General features: G+C 37.4%; 2 protein-coding genes across 5 annotated transcripts; one reads left to right on the top strand and one right to left on the bottom strand.

Annotated features, from left to right (window-relative positions):
• Positions 1–1,271: 1,271 nt before the first annotated feature.
• LOC103867335 (polycomb group protein FERTILIZATION-INDEPENDENT SEED 2) lies at positions 1,272–5,911 on the top strand. Of its 3 annotated transcripts, none has more exons than XM_009145387.3 (14): positions 1,272–1,592; positions 3,081–3,216; positions 3,320–3,375; positions 3,646–3,713; positions 3,801–3,853; positions 3,930–3,983; positions 4,074–4,136; positions 4,239–4,291; positions 4,376–4,657; positions 4,749–4,794; positions 4,886–4,969; positions 5,077–5,156; positions 5,246–5,332; positions 5,420–5,911. In XM_009145387.3, the coding sequence occupies exons 2-14, from the start codon at positions 3,112–3,114 to the stop codon at positions 5,787–5,789; spliced, it is 1,401 nt and encodes a 466-aa protein (XP_009143635.2). In that variant the 5' UTR covers positions 1,272–1,592; positions 3,081–3,111; the 3' UTR covers positions 5,790–5,911. The 3 variants fall into 3 exon arrangements, with proteins under 3 accessions (XP_009143635.2, XP_009143634.2, XP_033147437.1); XM_009145386.3 differs by lacking the exon at positions 1,272–1,592 and adding an exon at positions 1,698–2,639; XM_033291546.1 differs by lacking the exon at positions 1,272–1,592 and adding an exon at positions 2,680–2,980.
• A 27-nt stretch (positions 5,912–5,938) lies between these two features.
• Positions 5,939–7,743, bottom strand: LOC103867336 (putative dual specificity protein phosphatase DSP8). Of its 2 annotated transcripts, XM_033291551.1 has the most exons (7): positions 7,555–7,726; positions 7,298–7,524; positions 7,090–7,212; positions 6,903–6,996; positions 6,729–6,811; positions 6,569–6,658; positions 5,939–6,497 (listed from the first exon to the last, which is right to left on the bottom strand). In XM_033291551.1, exons 2-7 carry the CDS (start codon positions 7,499–7,501, stop codon positions 6,153–6,155), a joined length of 939 nt encoding a protein of 312 aa, XP_033147442.1. In that variant the 5' UTR covers positions 7,502–7,524; positions 7,555–7,726; the 3' UTR covers positions 5,939–6,152. The 2 variants fall into 2 exon arrangements, with proteins under 2 accessions (XP_033147442.1, XP_009143637.2); XM_009145389.3 differs by having other exon boundaries at positions 7,298–7,743.
• Positions 7,744–17,993: the final 10,250 nt, after the last annotated feature.

The following is a 17,993-nucleotide window of genomic DNA, read 5'->3' as shown; positions in this document are numbered from 1 at the left end:
TTTGCAGATTAAATCCATATGAACATTTTTTTATTCTATTGTCTATCAAAACTAAAATAGCGAAAGTTGAAGCTGTATTTCGTAGTTCGTAAAGCCAAGATCATAACAAAAATTCAATTTATTTAATATCTTTTGGGATAATATTTTACACTTAACTCTCTCTATTTAAAAAGCAAGGTTTTTGGACTATTTGATTTTTTAAAAACATGTTATTTAATTGAAATTTGTTGTAGTTATTTTAAAATGTGAATTATTTTTTCTAAAGTATGTGCTTTATTTTGATAAAACCAAATATTTTTATTTGATATATCATAATATAGTTAATAGTAATGTGTTAGAAATTAAATCTAAATTCAGGAAGCTTGAGTTCATAGCCGACTCTTTGTTCTATGTAATTCTAATAGTTTATATTGGGCCAAATTAATATTTAATTATAAAATTATAAGAAATTAAGGTCCAAACACATATTGATATAAGGTTTAGGTATGTCATTATGTCTTATTATATCCTCTATTGATATGCAAAATCCGCCGCACCAACTCTTTTTAGCGGATAAGAGAAGATCTCAACCTTACTAGTTTTTCGTTCGTGTGATAAAAACACAACATAAACTCCTCTAAACTGTGTAGCAAGATCGGTAAATAAATCAAAACCCTTAACTTATATATTCGTTTTAATGGATACATATTTTTGCAGATTAAATCCATATGAACATTTTTTTATTCTATTGTCAATTGTTTTATATCAGTTTAAAGAAAATATCAATTAAAGATTGCATGTTTAGGTTCAGTAAATGGTTTATAAACATGTATGAATTTCAACAATATGTCTCTCTCTTTTTTATTTTCCATTATCTCACTTTGCAAGTAATTCATATCATTTAAAGTTATATATCTTATTTTTGTACAGGTTCTTTTGCCAATTAGTTTTTTGGTTTACAAATATCCACACTATTTGGTACCTTTTTTCAGCATATGTGCAGCATTATTTGATAGTCCTCTAACAAAACTAAAATAGCGAAAGTTGAAGCTGTATTTCGTAGTTCGTAAAGCCAAGATCATAACAAAAAATCAATTCATTTAATATCTTTTGGGATAATATCTTACACTTTACTCTTTTTTTTTTCAAAAGCAATGTTTTTGGACTATTTTATTTATTAAGAACATGTTATTTAATTGAAATTGTTGTAGTTATTTAAAATGTGAATTATTTTTTCTAAAGTATGTGCTTTATTTTGATAAAACCAAATATTTTTATTTGATTTATCATAATATAGTTATTAATGTGTTAGAAATTAAATCTAAATTCAGGAAGCTTGAGCTCATAGCCGACTATTTGTTCTATGTAATTCTAATGGGTTTATATTGGGCCAAATTAATATTTAATTATAAAATTATAGAAAATTAAGGTCCAAACACATATTGATATAGGGTTTAGGTGTGTCATTATGTCTTATAATATCATCTATTGATATGCAAAATCCGCCGCACCAACTCTTTTTAGCGGACAAGAGAAGATCTCAACCTTACTAGTTTTTTCGTTCGTGTGATAGAACCACATCGTAAACTGCTCTCAACTGTGTAGCAAGATCGGTAAGTAAATCAAAACCCTTAACTTATATATTTGTTTTAATGGATACGTATTTTTTGCAGATTAAATCCGTATGAACATTTTTTTATTCTATTGTCAGTTGTTTTATATCAGTTTAAATATCAATTAAAGATTGCATGTTTAGGTTTAGTAAATGGCTTATAAACATGTATGAATTTCAACAATATGTCTCTCTTTTTTATTTTCCATTATCTCACTTTGCAAGTAATTCATATCATTTAAAGTTATATATCTTATTTTTTGTACAGGTTATTTTGCCAATTAGTTTTTTGGTTTACAAATATCTTGTTTGTTTATCAGATTCTAAGATCTCGGTTCGTCTATCTTAACAAATTCTATGGTGTTTTACAATTGGGAACATATAAATCGGTCACTATTTATGTTTATTAATGATTCTTTGCAGCATATGTGCAGTATTATTTGATAGTCGTCTAACAAAACTAAAAATAGCGAAAGTTGAAGCTGTATTTCGTAGTTCGTATAGCCAAGATAAAAACAAAAATTCAATTCATTTAATATCTTTTGAGATATTATCTTGCACTTTACTCTTTCTTTTCCAAAAGAAATGTTTTTGGACTATTTGATTTTTTAAGAACATGTTATTTAATTGAAATTGTTGTCATTATTTTAATATTTGAATTATTTTTTCTAAAGTATGTGATTTATTTTGATAAAACCAAATATTTGTATTTGATATATCATAATATAGTTAATAGTAATGCATTAGAAATTAAATCTAAACTCGGAAAGCTTGAGTTCATAGCCGACTCTTTGTTCTATGTAATTCTAATGGGTTTATATTGGGCCAAATTAATATTTAATTATAAAATTATAGAAAATTAAGGTCCAAACACATATTGATGTAGGGTTTAGGTATGTCATTGTGTCTTATAAATATCATCTATTGATATGTAAAATCCGCCGCACCAACTCTTTTTAGCGGATAAGAAAAGATCTCAACCTTACTAGTTTTTCGTTCGTGTGATAGAAACAAAACGTAAATTGCTCTCAATTGTGTAGCAATATCGGTAAGTAAATCAAAACCTTTGACTTATATATGTTTTAATGGATAAATATTTTTTGCAGATTAAATCCGTATGAACAGTTTTTTTTTTATTTTAATGTCAATTGTTTTATATCAGTTTAAAGTAAAAATCCATTAAAGATTGCATGTTTAGGTTTAGTAAATGGCTTATAAACATGTATGAATTTCAACAATATATATGTATCTCTCTTTTTTTCGTTATCTCACTTTGCAAGTTATACATATCATTTAAAGTTATATATCTTATTTTTTGTACAGGTTTTTTTGCCAATTAGTTTTTTGGTTTACAAATATCTTGTTTGTTTATCAGATTCTAAGATCTCGGTTAGTCTATCTTAATAAATTCTATGGTGTTTTACAATTGGGAACATATAAATCGGTCACTATTTATGTTTATTAATGATTCTTTGTTGCTGCTAGATAGCTTGCGTGGCAGTTTCAGACTCATCAAGCAGATGGCTGGCGTAAGGCCCTTAACGGAGGAGGAAAAGGAACTTATATCATTATATGGCAAACCAATTACCGTATATGATATTCTTCAAGCTTTCTCACAGGACAAGGTATGCACTATCTTTCTCTATTTTTCCTATAACATTCTTCAAGCTTTCTCACAGGACAAGGTATGCACTATCTATCTACAAGCTTTTATTATTTGTCATGTAGCCACGTTTCCTTCCAAGGTGTTTGAGCTACAAAATACAGGCGAAGAAAAATAAGATGTATGAATCTCTTCTCTAACATTAGTTTACCACTGTTCTAATTTAGACTATTCTAAAACGCTAATACATATGTGTTTTCTTTTCTAGAATTATCATTACAATCATAGAATTTATGAACTCTTCCTAAAATTTTTGGAATAAATTTTAAGTACCGATTTTCAAACAAAAAAACTTAATTTATGTTGTTGCATTTTAGATCTTTTCTCTTCTATTTCCTAGATAAAATAAATGACTTCTTCTCTTCACATGGCACACTTTTATTTTTCTTAGGGCAAATATAGGTGGAATAGCAATTTACAACTATATGAATTGTAACAACATAATACTGAAATCCCAAGGTGATTCTTTACTTGGTTTCGCTTCAGAAAATGTTTTGTTTTCTTCTAACCATTGTATTAATTATCTATACACATTTGAAAATGTAGTTGTGAAAAGGACTTCTTGCCCATTTTGCCCAATGAAGTGTGGAAGCCTCAAGGTAGGCCCTAGAACCAAACTTTCTATATCTTTCATTTTTAAACAATAAGGATCTGAATATTGCATGCTATGTGCAGGGCGTGAAACATCATTTGATGTCATCGCATGCCTTATTTGATTTTAACTTTCGGGTACGTTGTATTTTTAAGGATACACAACTCTTTTCAAGTTTTCTTGTGATATATTATAAGTAACAAGATAAGTGCTCTTTCATGTTTTAGCTGTCGGAGAATGGTCATCCGAATTTTGATGTCTCCGTGAAACCTGATGCATTCACAAATGGGGTTAGTATATGTGAAACTTGATACGTACGCAACATTTTAAGTGGGTTCAGAAAATAATTTATTTTTGTCATGATTATGAACTTTACCATAATGTTATAACAGGTACTAACTTATGATTTAGAGGAGCACAATCGTGTTAATACCTACCTTTATCGGTAAGATCTCAAACTATTTACTCTACTTCTTAGCTATGACTCATCATCATCTTCTTAGAGCTAGTCAAACCATAATTCGTGCAGCTCGAAATCCCGTATGCGAGGCCAAAGAGGTGTTCCTAAGGGACGTAAATGTTGTAAGATTTTTGAGAAGTATTCAGAAGATGTCCCTCGTGACAAAGCAAATGAAATTTCTCATGTGAACGGTGATAATATCCCATCCTCCCTAGCAAGAACTCGCTTGTCGGGACAGACTAGCGACATTCAGACAAAAACTCAACCAGAGATAGGTCGGTCTTCTAAAGCTAAGGAGCCTCGTGCTATTGGGAGAAAAAGGTTAAATCCACAGCGGGTCGGGGCTGAAAGGTTATGATGTTCTCTGTGTTACTTTTTTTCTACAGAATATTCGTCCTTATGATTTTACTAACCAATATTATCATACATTGTTAATTTCCAGAACCGATATTAGGAGTCGGCAGTTCTATCACTCTCAAACATTGCAGGTGGTTCAGTTTCCTACAAATTCTTGATTTTCTTGAAACCATGCCGTCTAATTTTTTTTATTATACTAACTAAATAAGTTGCACTTTGAAGCCAATGACTCTGGAAGAAGTACTGTCTGATGCGGACAGCGATAATGAAGATGATCAAGAATTTAAAGATTTTCAAGAACGCATGGTATTTCATTGTTTTTGATTTTTTTTTTTTTTTTGTAATTTTCATTGAATTGTTATGATGCGGACACTAGAGGCATTTTGTGTTCTTCTTTTTTCGCAATTTCACAGAAGATTGATCGGTTGGTGGATGCCAGCGATGAGGAGAAGAGATTTATGTGGCTTTGGAACACATTCATTAGAAAGCAAAGGTAGCAATATGATTCTATTTGCATCTTTTTCTTTAAAGAAAGACACCAGTAAACTCACTTTTGTTATGCCATGATTACATTTTGGGCAGGGTGTACGCGGATAAACATGTTCCTTGGGCATGTGAAGAGTTCGTAAAACTTCATGCGAAAGAGCTGATCACTCCTAAACTTCTCTGGTAATAATCTTGTATCAACTCATCATATGATGCCCAAAATGGATTATCACGGTTTTTTTCATAATATTTGTTAATGCCTCTGAGCAGGCAATGGAGAATGTTCGCAGTTGATACGCTGTGTTTAAAATACGGTCTGATATGCGCCAAGACCATGGACAAATGCAGTATCATCCTGCAGAAGGCACAGGAAGCAGAAGAAGCACCAGAAGAAGCGGCCGCAGCAGCAGAAGTGGCGGCAGCGGCAGAAGCGGAGGCGGCAGTGGCGGCAGCAGAAAAAGCAGCAGCAGCGGCAAAAGTGGCAGCAGATGCAGCGGCAGCAAAAGCATCCGCCGCTAAAGGCACAAGAAAAAGCGCCAGAACGCAAAAGAAGAAGAAGCAAGAAGCAGCTTCCTCTTCTAAAGCTAATGCTAATGGCAACGAGCCACAGCCAATGGAACTTGATGAAGAACAACATTAGCCAGATCTTCATTTCTGAACTGAGAGATCCAAACTATTTTAAAACTCCCGTACTCAGATACCATTTCCTTCCTTTCAAATTATGTTAAACTAAACTTTTAATTTTATCTCTAATAATCTCAAGGAGTTACAAACTCAAAAGACTGATTATGATACTTGAAAATGAGATTAATTCATGGTTTTTTTTCCTCATCAAAGATTAATGAGGGACAGGTTAGTATTTAATTACAAATGTTTCCAGAATTTACAAACCCTATCTTTTCTGCTATATCTAATCTGGTCCCTTTTTATTTATTAACTATTGTCACTGGAGAGGCACATATTCACCAGCAGACTCACCTGCATCATTCTTTATTTATCATCATTAGTAGACAGAAATGTCGACTCTTATACCACTCATGGAAAGATTTTTCCGAGAAAGCTTGTGGTCGTGACGCAAGCCAAGCCACAAGCATGAGATCCTCGCCAATGCAGCCTGCCCCACCACTTTCACCCATAACTCGTTCCCAGCAACATTCATTGACCTCTTTGAGTCATCATCATAGCCCTCTACATCCGAGTGGGTCACTACCACCATCGACCCATCCTCAAACACAACCACATTCCCAGAACAAACCTGCTTTACATTACTTGGGATCAAAGCTGAAGTTGCATCAGTTAAGGAACTCTGAGTATTCAGCACCTTGACATGGTAGTACTCAAGAACAGCCTGCAGAGACACATTTAGGAATCAGAGGATGAAGAATAAGAACAAAGAAAGAACGTGTCTTTGTCGGTTACCTTCCATTGAGCGGTGGCTAATTTTACTCTAGGCCTGATTGACTTCACGTAGGCATATGCTTCTTCAGGTGTCATGTGTTTGTGTTGCACCTGCATTGCAAAGATATAATCAGAGAGAGCTGAAGCAAAAGAGTTTTATTTGATGAATTGCAACACAAACCAAGTAGCATATGACGACGGTTGTACTGCGGCCACGACCCGCCTTGCAGTGAACATAAGTCGTCTTCCCAAGTGAAGCATTTCCTTCAACGAGACAAAACAAATATCAAATGAATACAGCTAACAAAAAAAAAAAGCAAGAGGATAAAAGTATAAAAAGAGAAGGTAAACTTACTATGGATAAACTCTACAGCTTGGCATATGGCTTCCATGGAAGGTGCAAAACAATAATCCCTCGTGGCAATCACCAGATGGTCAATGCAATAAGACTTACATAACAGTAAGAAAACAAAACAAAGTTAGTAAATAAGAAGAAAAACAAAAACAGAGCATTAGTATATAGAGAGAAAAAAGAAACAGACTTTGTAGAGAGACGATGGAACCAAAGTCTCATAAGGCTCATTCAGAGTGATGACTCCACAAACACCAAGCTCCTTCAGCCGCGGAACATCAGACGGAAACGGAACAGCTCCAAGTAATATAAACTGGAGACAATAGCCAAAGCCAATTAACATACATGAGATTGAGACACAACAAAACAGCTAAAAGGAGGAAACTTTTTAATAATACCTGAGCGACCCTATCCCACCAATGAAACTCAGCCTCAACCTTATTCCTAACAACGTTGTAAACCAAAGTTGGATAGAACAAGGCACGCGCACCTACACCAACCAGTGCCATCTTCGTCGTCACCACTATCGCCTTATCTCCATCCTCTACGCTAACCTCCTCCGCCGATCTCTCTTCCTTCTCCGTCACGTCTTCGATATACATCACTCCTCAATCCAACAGACACAGAGTTGACGATCGTCAAAACACACAGCCACGAAGAAAATCTACAAAGAAACTATGAAGTCAAGCGGAAGCGACCGGAGAAAAGCTGAATTCAGAATCGATCAGATCAAACGGCGAGGCGGAGAGCAGAGTGATTTGGGGATGAAAGAGAAGAATCAAAGTTTCTACGAATTTGGGGATCGATGATTTTGCCTAATCTCTCTTCCTTTCCTACTCGACCTATCTTTTTGGTTTCTCTTTTAAAGAGAAGTTTTAAAACCGGACCAAAACACTTAACCGGATTCCTTTATTAACTTTTTTTTTTTTGTTTTGAACTTTTTATTCATTGGATCGATTATAACTGAACGGTAGATCAATAAACTAATATATTTGATATCAAAATAGTAATTTTACAATTAAAATTTGATAAATTAATAAACACGATAAATTAATAAATTTTTTAGACCGATTCAAAATATAATACAAAACAATAAAATAATAATTTTTATAAATCTTATGTAAACATAGTCTCTTAAACATATAGTCTCATTAAAATCATATATAGTTTATCTAAGTACTAACAAAAAAATTATTTTTATGTTCGCAATATAATTTATTTGTATGTTTCTTAACATTACAATATATTCTGATCGATAATAGTAAAATTATATCTAAAACAACACTTAAATTCTATGAAACAAATTTTATATACACCAAATAATATAATAATTTTAAAATTTATTAATATCTATATGGTAAAATTTTAAAAAGGAAAGTTTTGTAAATTAATAAAATATTACAATCCTAAAATTATTAATTTATAGAGTTTTTACTTTGTAATGATATGTATATTAATTTATAGAAATCAAACTTTGCATTTTATTCATCAAGTATAATAAAATATTTCACATTTCTATTTTTATTTTAATTTTTTACTTGACATACATAGTTTCAAAAAAAATATTTAACTAATTTTGATAACAAATTAAATTTAGAATAAAAGTAAAAAAAAACTGAAAACAGGTTTTACCAAAATTTTAATTAATTAATTTTTATTAAATCAGAACCAAATTTTATAAAATTGTTCGATTTACTGGTTTGATTCGGATATGGAAACATTGGGAGAAACCAAAATAAAGAAAATGACCTCAGTGTGTTCAGAAACTTAGGTGAAAATCAATGGATTCTTGAAACTTGTTATCCAGCTTTTGTTATACGTAAAAGGATGATTGCTATTGTCGACAGATATCAATTAAATTCACTGAGGTGAGATGAAAATAAGATTTTCACCTTTATTTTGTGACTAAAGTTCTTAAAAGTATAGTAAAGGAGGCACAAGCGATTTAAGCAGCATGGTACTAGACTATGATTTTTTCATCTCAGGTTATCTTGTGTTTGGAGGAAGATAATAGGTATTTGTTTTATGATCTTTACTTGTTTTTGAATTATTTTGATTTAACCATCGGAGTTGTTATGTTGTTTGACTTAAGAGGATTTCAGGAGTATAAACATATTTTCAAGTCTTTTCACTTTTAGTTAAGAACAACACATGGTGACAGGTTTTTTTGCTATTGGTCTAGTACGATGATAGGAATGGGCCGACAACTAGAGGCCATGTTGAATGAGGAAGAGGAGGATTCACGTTTATAAATTTTAAAGATTACATACGAATGGACCGGACCAACACATGAAAGTTGATCGATGTCCATATGTCCAATGTTTATCACTCGCCCCAAAGTCCAGACTACTCTCTCAAGCATGCGACCAACAATGATTGATCGCAGTGGATTGACACAAATATCCCCTTAATGAATAAGGTGTCAAACTGTTTGTGTTGATTTATTCATTCAATCGACTTGAGTCTTTATACAACATTAGAGATAAACTCTAGTCCTAGATCTTAGGAGATAACTCTTATTGAGCTACATTCAGCGTTTTCACAGCAACATGTGAAACCTTTGTCCAAGTCAGCAAGGTCGTCCCACATGACTTTGAGTTGTCCGTAGAAGATTTCAACTGTGTCACCATCTTGCTTGCATGCTGTTATATCTGCGAGGAGTTGATGAAGTCGAGTGTCGTCGTTGACTGAGAACCGTCGCTGAAGGCTTGCCCACATATCTTTAGCACTATCAACGAGAGAGATGGAAGGTCGTAGTTTTGGTTCAATGCTACTGTATATCCATCCGATGATCATTGAGTTGACCATGTCCCACTTTTCTGCATCGTCAGAATCTTTGGACGGTCGTTTTAGAGTTCCGTCAATGAACCCTGTTTTTCGTTTGGCACGAAGAGAATTGGTCATCAGCTTCGCCCATCTTTCATAGTTTCCACCGTTGAGGAGGATCGGTGTCTGTACTTGCCCAGTGTTATCGGCTGGATGCAAGTAATATGGCGACGCTAACTTGTCAGTTGCTGCGACGCTAGTTTGTTCACTGCTCATGATTTCTTATCGAGATCGAGCAAAAGAAAGGAGAGAAAAAATTTTGATATTAAGAGTCAAGAGGAGGCTCTGATACCATGTCAAACTGTTTGTGTTGATTTATTCATTCAATCGACTTGAGTCTTTATACAACGTTAGAGATAAACTCTAGTCCTAGATCTAAGGAGATAACTCTTATCGTTACAAGTCTATATTTATCTCAAGAATATTCTAGCTTATCGCTAATATAAGGTGAACATTCAATATCATCGAAGGATCCAACCAAAGGCCAAATTAATATCTTAAGCACGTTGCCTACCATGAGTGATCGCAAGGCGATGACACGAGTTTCTTTGTAGGGTGAACACTTCAACCTTATCAATAGTGGATCTTAAGTTTGTGAAATAAGTGTTTTTGTTATTCATCCATCGATAGATCTGTAAAGACATTGTTAGTTAGGTTAGGACTACTTTCATTTGTATTTTTTTCTTAAAACTTTGTATATGTGTTGTTCATATGGACGGAGTACGTGAAACACAAATGTTTCTTAAAATTGACAAGTAACAAAACTAGCCAAATAATTAGATGATTATATTTCACATTGGATACGAATTGACCCCTTATCTAAACTTATAGAGCAACTTTTTCTTAATTAGAAACCATTAAACCACTACCTATAATTATTAGCCTTTTCCCAACCCTTAAAGATCCCAGCCGATTTTAATTTGTGGTGCGTCTGGTGCCACTCACTGCCATTGATAACTGAATTGGGCAGTTACATACTATATATATGTGATTTATATTATCTTTTTTTTGAATTACCGCGAGGTTGGGCCGAAACCTAATCATCCATGCCCGAAACCACAGCATGTAAAATATTATTTTCAACATGTTATAAGTATATTGCATATACAATTTTCGATTGTGATATTGTAACTTTGTAAGTACCAACATGTTGTCTTCTATCTAGATCCTCCAACATTGAAAAACCAATTAAACAAGTATGCATTTAATTTCATTTCAAAAAATGTTAGTTGGTTGTTAATGAAAGAAGTAGTTACAACGACATCCTAATTAAAATTACTTTTGATAGATTATGACTTTAATCTTGATTAACCCAAATACGAAAACAAAGTTTGACTTGACTCTTTCGATATATGCATACACATGATATATATATATATATATATATATATGCATGTCGTAAGAGTATCATATGTATATACATGTATGGAAAGCGGATGAGATCCTAAAGTTGGCTTTTTGCAACATCTTGTGTACTTTGTAGCATATTTTATCGTTTTTTTTTTTTTGTCATCCGTGAAATTTTATTAATGGGCCAAAACCCAACAGATAAGACCCAACAACAAAACCATACAAAAAGCCTAACAAACGGGCTAAACTAAACATTACAAACTATGGGCCGTAAGCCCATAGGCGAAACCTGTTGAAGAAGGAGAAACACGTCACCCACCACGTGTCCGATCGCCCAGCGATCAATGAACACGCATCAAGGCACGAAACCGCTTCTTCCACCGGAGCCAGAGCAAGACGCGACGGAGCTCCGCCGTAAGCGAAGTCGAACCAGAGGATGAGCCGCTCAAAGAACAACATCACCGAAGTTCGAACCGAAGAATCAAACTGGCGGATCTACGATTCACCGAAGGAAACATCAACCGCCTTCAATCGAACCAAAGTCTTCGACTTCTATCAATGATTCAGATCGAAAGGCAATTGGACGAAGAAGAACTAGAACGTAGATCAAACGGAACCCGGAAACAACCGGGAGAAAGCCGGCAACGGCGGTGCAGAGGAAGCCACCGCTTCCCGGAGACCAAAAGCCGGCGAAGCCGGTGCTAAGAAAGCCACCGCTTCCCGGAAACAAAAGCCTTACACTAGGGAGACAACCAGAAGAATCCGGCCGGCGAAACCTCTCTTTCTGAAAGATCCAAAAGTGATAAGAAGGAGAAGATTCGAGAGAAATCTCTCTCTAAAATTAGAGAGAAGCCGACCTTTTTTTATTAGCATATTTTTATAACATATTTTATCGTCAATTGGGTTATTGTTTATAACATCTTTTGTACCTTGTAGAAACGTGTTCTTACGCAGTTGCTTATACGTGCTGTCTATATGACTAAGGTTGTAGTCAGATTGTTCACTTAAACACACATTTTCTTCAATTTTTTTATCACAAATTTTCAAACTCACTAAACATCTTTCTGGATATGCTAGACCAACGGCTTCAAATCTGTTTGACCTGATGAACGCGTTTTATCATGGGTCAAAACCAACAATATTTGTTGCTTGATTAATTTGCCTTTCCGGATTTCCAACAGAACTGTTGTAGATAATTGTGGATCTCTCCTTATTTTCAATGTCTTATATTCTCTTTGTTTCTCAAAAAAAAATGTTATTTAACATTTTGTTCTTGTTATACAAAAAGTATAGTTATAGATTTACAATACAACTTTAACTTAATATTAATTACAAATGAATTGATTTTATAAATAATTTTATTCATCTCAAATCATATTGGTTGAATATGTGTAATTAATAAAAATTTAAATGCATTTCAATCTTTTTTAGTATGAAAAATGTCAAACTGATATTTTTACGAAACGGATGAAATATTTGTTTTCCGTTGTAAATCAATTGTAATCTTTTATTGTTTTCAATCCCTGCTGTGGCTATTTATTCCTTAATATAGCTAACTAAAACACTGTAATTCTTAAGCCATATGATCACTATTATATTCACCATCAATGTAGAATATGACTCTTGACTGTAGAAACTCGACAAACTCGGATAATATGATCCTGAACTTCTCACCGAAAAAAAACGGCTCTTTTTCTCTCTCTAGCTGCGATTAATGGGGGATTAGGTTTCTAACCGTTACTCCGCCGCCGGAGGGCATCACGCTCACCGGTGAGAACTCTTTGCCTCCTTTCTTCCGCTCTTTCTCTTCTCTTCTCTCCTCTCATGTCGCCATGCTCCTCTCCAAAAGAAAGCATCGCCCTCCGTTCTCCCGTTCGTCTAAGGCTTTTCGTCGAATCCTCTCCGCCAGGATGACTAAGAAGAAGTTGTCCTCCTCCCTCGTCATTTCCTCTGAAATCGGCGCAGCGGCTCTGGGATCCTCGATCTCTGGGACATTCAACTCGGCGCTTGCTTCTTTTCCTGTCGGTTCTCCTTTGGTCCCTTCTGGGTTTTTTCCGCTGAAATCTGTGGTGGTTTCCTCTTCTCTGGTGGACTCTGTGGTGGTGGCTTCTGGTCCTGCGCCACCTGGTCAATCTGGTCTGCCTACCTCGCCGGGGATCCCGTGTGGCTCTGGCTCCTCCTCGGTGGAGATCTCTCCATCAACTCCTCTATCTTCGTCTCGCCAGGCCTCGGAGGTTCGTTGCTCTGGTGCTGTTGACGGAATCGCTCTGTTCACAGCTAAACCTCCTGTAACAGAGGTTCCTCCGGTGAAAAATTACGCAGCTTTACTCAAAAGCTCAGCGCAGCTGCAGGAATTAGGAACTCCGGTTGATCATATCTCGGGGGCTCCTTTTGTGCTAATACCGGATGAAAACATTGAGGCCGCAAAGCTAGAGTTTAAAGACTTCATATATGCGCGCTTCCATGGAGACTGTCCTTCGATGGGTAAGATTATTGGAGTAGTGAATGCGGTCTGGGCAAAAACTGGCCCAAGGATATTTGTTCATAGCATTGGACATGGTACGTTTCTCCTCAGAGTTACAACTCCAAGAACTCGGGAGGTACTATTATCCCGCACTTGTTGGAACATTGGTGGGTTTCCTATGTTTGTGGCCCCATGGTCTCAGGATTACTCACCTGATGAACCTCCTCTTACTAGTGCCATTGTCCCAGTGGAGATGAGAAACGTCCCCTACCTGCTTTTCAACCAAGAGAGCTTGAGTCGCCTAGCCACAGCTATTGGTAAACCTGATTCGCTAGCACCGGAAACAGAACGCAAGGAAAATTTCGAGGTAGCAAAGCTATATGTAAGGGTCGATCTTACAACTCCTTTGCCCAGCAAGATAGTGTCGGGTTTCTCTAATGGCAAGGAGGTTGAGATTGCTGTAACATATCCCTGGCTGCCTGTCAAATGTGACCTTTGCAAGAAGTTCGGCCACCCTTCGATTAGATGTGACGCTGTAGCTTCAGAGAGAGCTTCAGGGAAGGTTGGTGTGCGGAAAAATTCAGATGAAATGTCCAGGAGGCGATCGCAGTCAAGGCCGGGCCGCTCTACTGGAAAAATGGTAAAGCAGGGGAAGCTTCGATATATACCTGTGGTAAAAGATTCTGTAGAAGCATTCAAGGAGACTTGCAAGATCGATGATATTCAAAAGGAAGACTTGGAAGAGGGCGAAATCCCTCAACAGAATATGGAGGAGGCCACAGTCGCTTTGTCTCTTACTGAACAGGTTGCTCATGTCAACAATAATTCTGAATCTAAAGCGCTCTCTGTTGTGACTAACTCACTGCCTAGTGTTGAGGAGGTGGATTTATCTCACATTGATGCTTTGTCCAACGGAATTTCTACTGGTGCTTTTGATGTATTGGCCAGGATTTCATCGGATGATTGCGGCGATGATTTGTTTTTGGTGTCTGTTGATGAAGCAGAGCTTGAGGTAGATAGGACTGATCCCACTTTTTTGGACGCCTCTGGTGCTGTTGTGAAGGTTGCCCACGTTGAAAGCTCTCCGGAGGTTACAGCTGATGCTACTCTGGCTACTGACAGTACAGGGTGCAAAGGTAGCGCTGAACAGAAGCATCTGTTGGACAAGGGTCTAGATAGCGAGCATCTTATTCATCCTGTGGAGGATCAGGATCGAGACAACCCCTTTTTCCTGGTTAAAAACAGGAAGAGTGGCCGTAAGGTCACAAAACGCCACTAAAATTTTTAGATATGTTTTTTGCGTGGAATGTAAGAGGACTGAATAGCGAAAGACGCCACACGATGACCAAAGATTGGATTAATATCCATAGGCCTCTTTTTGGAGCTTTTTTGGAGACTCATATACTAGAGAGTAATAAAGAGAGAGTATTAGGATCTATACCCAGGGGGTGGAAGTTTTTTGGCAACTACTTGGATGACGTCTCGGGGCGTATCATTATTGTTTGGGACCCGAAGGTTACCATGGTTATATACGACACATCACCTCAATCAGTTACTTGCGGAGTCACCATTCTTTCCGAGAATGTCACGTTAACGGTTACTTTTGTTTATGGTTTCAACTTGGTCGACGATAGGAGGAGTTTATGGGATCATCTTCGTAATCTTCAGGCTACAACTCCGGTTTCTGCTTATCCATGGTCAGTTTTGGGTGATTTCAACCAAATGCTGCGTACATCCCATCACTCCAATCACCTTACCTCCCGTGTTGATGACTCGGGCATAGATGATGCAAACATTGGTCTTCAAGACGCTCAGTTGTTTGAGGCGCAGGCAAAAGGATTACCATTCACTTGGAGGAACAGTCAAGATGATAATCCAATCTCCACAAAAATCGATCATGCTTTCATCAACCAGCCTTGGTCTACAGCTTTTCCGGATTCCTACGCTGACTTCTTGGACCCGTCTCAATCAGATCATACGCCTTGCCTCCTTCGGATGCCTTCTATTAGACGGCAGGTTATTAAACCTTTCAAGTTCTTTCACCACGTTATAGATCATCCTGAATATGCAGAGAAAGTGACTGAAGCCTGGAGCTGGGATCAGATAACAGGCACAGATCAATTCAAGCTGGTGCGTTCGCTTAAGTTGCTAAAGAGACCTTTGCGTCAGCTTAATAAAAAACACTTCAGCGGCATTACGCAGAGGGTCAAAGAGCAGCAGGAAAATGTTAGTGCGCTACAGAGAATATTGCTTACTGCACCGGATACTTCAACAGCCCGACAGGAACATATAGAAAGAGAAAAGCTGAATGTGCTTCTAAGGGCAGAAGAGAAGTTCTATAAACAGAAATCACGAGTTCGCTGGTCTGCGGTTGGGGATCGGAATACACCATTTTATCATCGGACAGTATCATCTCATGCCTCAAGGAACCATATTCACTATCTTAAAGATGCAGATGATCATACGTTCTTCACGATGGAGGATATCAAGGCGCACGCGGCTGATTATTTCCACGGTATCCTTGGTTGTACTGATCTCCCATCCTCGCCTACAACAGCAGAGGAACTTCAGTCTTTACTTCCTTTTCGCTGTTCGGATCTCCAACAGAACTATTTGAAACGCGAAGTGACAGCAGCGGAGATCAAAGCAACCTTGTTTGCAATGCCATTGGACAAGAGCCCAGGCCCCGATGGTTATTCTGTTGAGTTTCTAAGAGCATCATGGGACACAGTGGGTGAAGGCATTACTGCTGCGGTGAGAGAGTTCTTTAGAAATGGGAGATTGCTTAAGGATATGAACACGACTGCCATTGCCTTAATTCCAAAGAAGCCGGAAGCTTGTAGTCTCACTGACTATAGACCTATTAGCTGCTGCAACATAGTCTACAAGCTTATTTCAAAGATCATAGCTAACCGTTTGAAGCCGATTCTGTCCGAATGTGTTAGTCCTAATCAAGCGGCATTCTTGAAAGGGCGCAGCCTGGGTGAAAATGTTTTGCTGGCAACTGAGCTAATCAAGGACTACAATAAGTCTTCGTGCCTCAGAAGCGCAATGCTGAAGATAGACATTCGCAAAGCTTTTGACACGGTTTGTTGGGATTTTGTTCTTAAAGTGTTGGAAGCTCAGCAGTTTCCTAGTATGTTCATAGCTTGGATCAAGGAGTGTATCTCCTCGCCTAGATTCTCAGTGGCCATTAATGGGGAGCTTGCGGGCTTCTTTGCGGGTAAGAAGGGCCTGAGGCAGGGGGACTCAATCTCTCCCTATCTCTTCATTATGCTTATGGAGGTACTGTCTCGTATGCTGGACAAGGCCGAATCCGATGGTGCTTATAGGTTACATCCGCTATGCTCTTCTCCCAAAGTCACTCATTTATTGTTCGCAGATGACCTGCTGGTCTTCTTTGATGGGTCTCGAGCCTCAACTGCAGGGATCAAAGCCGTAATGAATCATTTTAGGGATTGGTCGGGCCTTGATACTAATGAGTCCAAATCAGAGATCTTCTATGGAGGCTACACTGATGTTGAAGCTTCAGTTCTCAGCGACTTATCAGGGTTCAGGCGCGGAGCCTTTCCTACGAGATACCTTGGACTGCCTCTCAGTCCTAAGAAGATCTCAGCGGCTACTCTTCAGCCGTTTATTGATCGCATCACTGCTAAACTTCATTCCTGGACGGTCAAGTTCTTATCATTTGCTGGGAAAGTTACCATGATCTACACTGTTATTTATGGAATGGTTAATTTTTGGAGTTCGGTGTTTGTGTTGCCTAAATCTTTTTATGCCAAAATAGACTCCCTCTGCTCAGGGTTTCTCTGGAAGAACAGCACAGTATCAGCTGCAGGAGCAAGGGTCTCATGGGCAAGCATTTGCAAACCGAAAGCAGAGGGCGGCCTTGGGATTAGAAACCTCGAGGAGTTCGAGATGGTCTTCAGGTTAAAGCGGATTTGGTTGTTCTTCTATGGTTCGGGGTCACTATGGGTTCCTTGGCTAATTAACAATCGATTTGGTGGGAGAAGTATTTGGCTAATAAATGATTCGCCTAGATTTTCCAAGACTGTTAGAAGTATGCTTCAGCTCAGAGATCAGTTACACTTCTTCCTTCGATGCAGCATTGGTGATGGTAGTACTGCCTTGTTTTGGTATGACTGTTGGACTGAGTTAGGTCCTTTATGCCTTATCTTTGGCTCTTCGGGGCCTCGGTCGTTAAGGATTCCCCGCTCTGCGACGGTGTCACAGGCAGTACGCAATGGGAACTGGAACATCCCTCCCGCACGCTCGGAAACAGCGGTGACTCTCCAAATTGTTCTATCAACCATGGCAGTCCCGTTAGAGGACAATGGTCCAGATTTTTATTCTTGGAGAAATCGCTCGGGTGGTTTCAGCAAATCGTTCTCCTCCCGAGTCACTTGGGAAAGGATCCGTAACCCATCGCCACCGGTCCATTGGCACTCGACCGT

The sequence above is a fragment of the Brassica rapa genome, chromosome A05 (genome assembly GCF_000309985.2).
Source record: "Brassica rapa cultivar Chiifu-401-42 chromosome A05, CAAS_Brap_v3.01, whole genome shotgun sequence".
NCBI classification, from domain to species: domain Eukaryota; kingdom Viridiplantae; phylum Streptophyta; class Magnoliopsida; order Brassicales; family Brassicaceae; genus Brassica; species Brassica rapa.
This window is presented reverse-complemented; position numbering and strand designations above follow the sequence as displayed.

Bases quoted from the DNA above. Each gene is read 5' to 3' on its own strand.
- LOC103867336 (XM_009145389.3), bottom strand. From the start codon at position 7,501: ATGTATATCGAAGACGTGACGGAGAAGGAAGAGAGATCGGCGGAGGAG. The intron at 7,213-7,297 runs GTATTATTAAAA...TATTGTCTCCAG, and splicing joins GGTGGGATAGGGTCGCTCAG to TTTATATTACTTGGAGCTGT. The intron at 6,812-6,902 runs GTAAGTTTACCT...GTCTCGTTGAAG, and splicing joins AGCTGTAGAGTTTATCCATA to GAAATGCTTCACTTGGGAAG.
- LOC103867335 (XM_009145387.3), top strand. From the start codon at position 3,112: ATGGCTGGCGTAAGGCCCTTAACGGAGGAGGAAAAGGAACTTATATCA. The intron at 3,854-3,929 runs GTAGGCCCTAGA...TGCTATGTGCAG, and splicing joins TGAAGTGTGGAAGCCTCAAG to GGCGTGAAACATCATTTGAT. The intron at 4,795-4,885 runs GTGGTTCAGTTT...TGCACTTTGAAG, and splicing joins ATCACTCTCAAACATTGCAG to CCAATGACTCTGGAAGAAGT.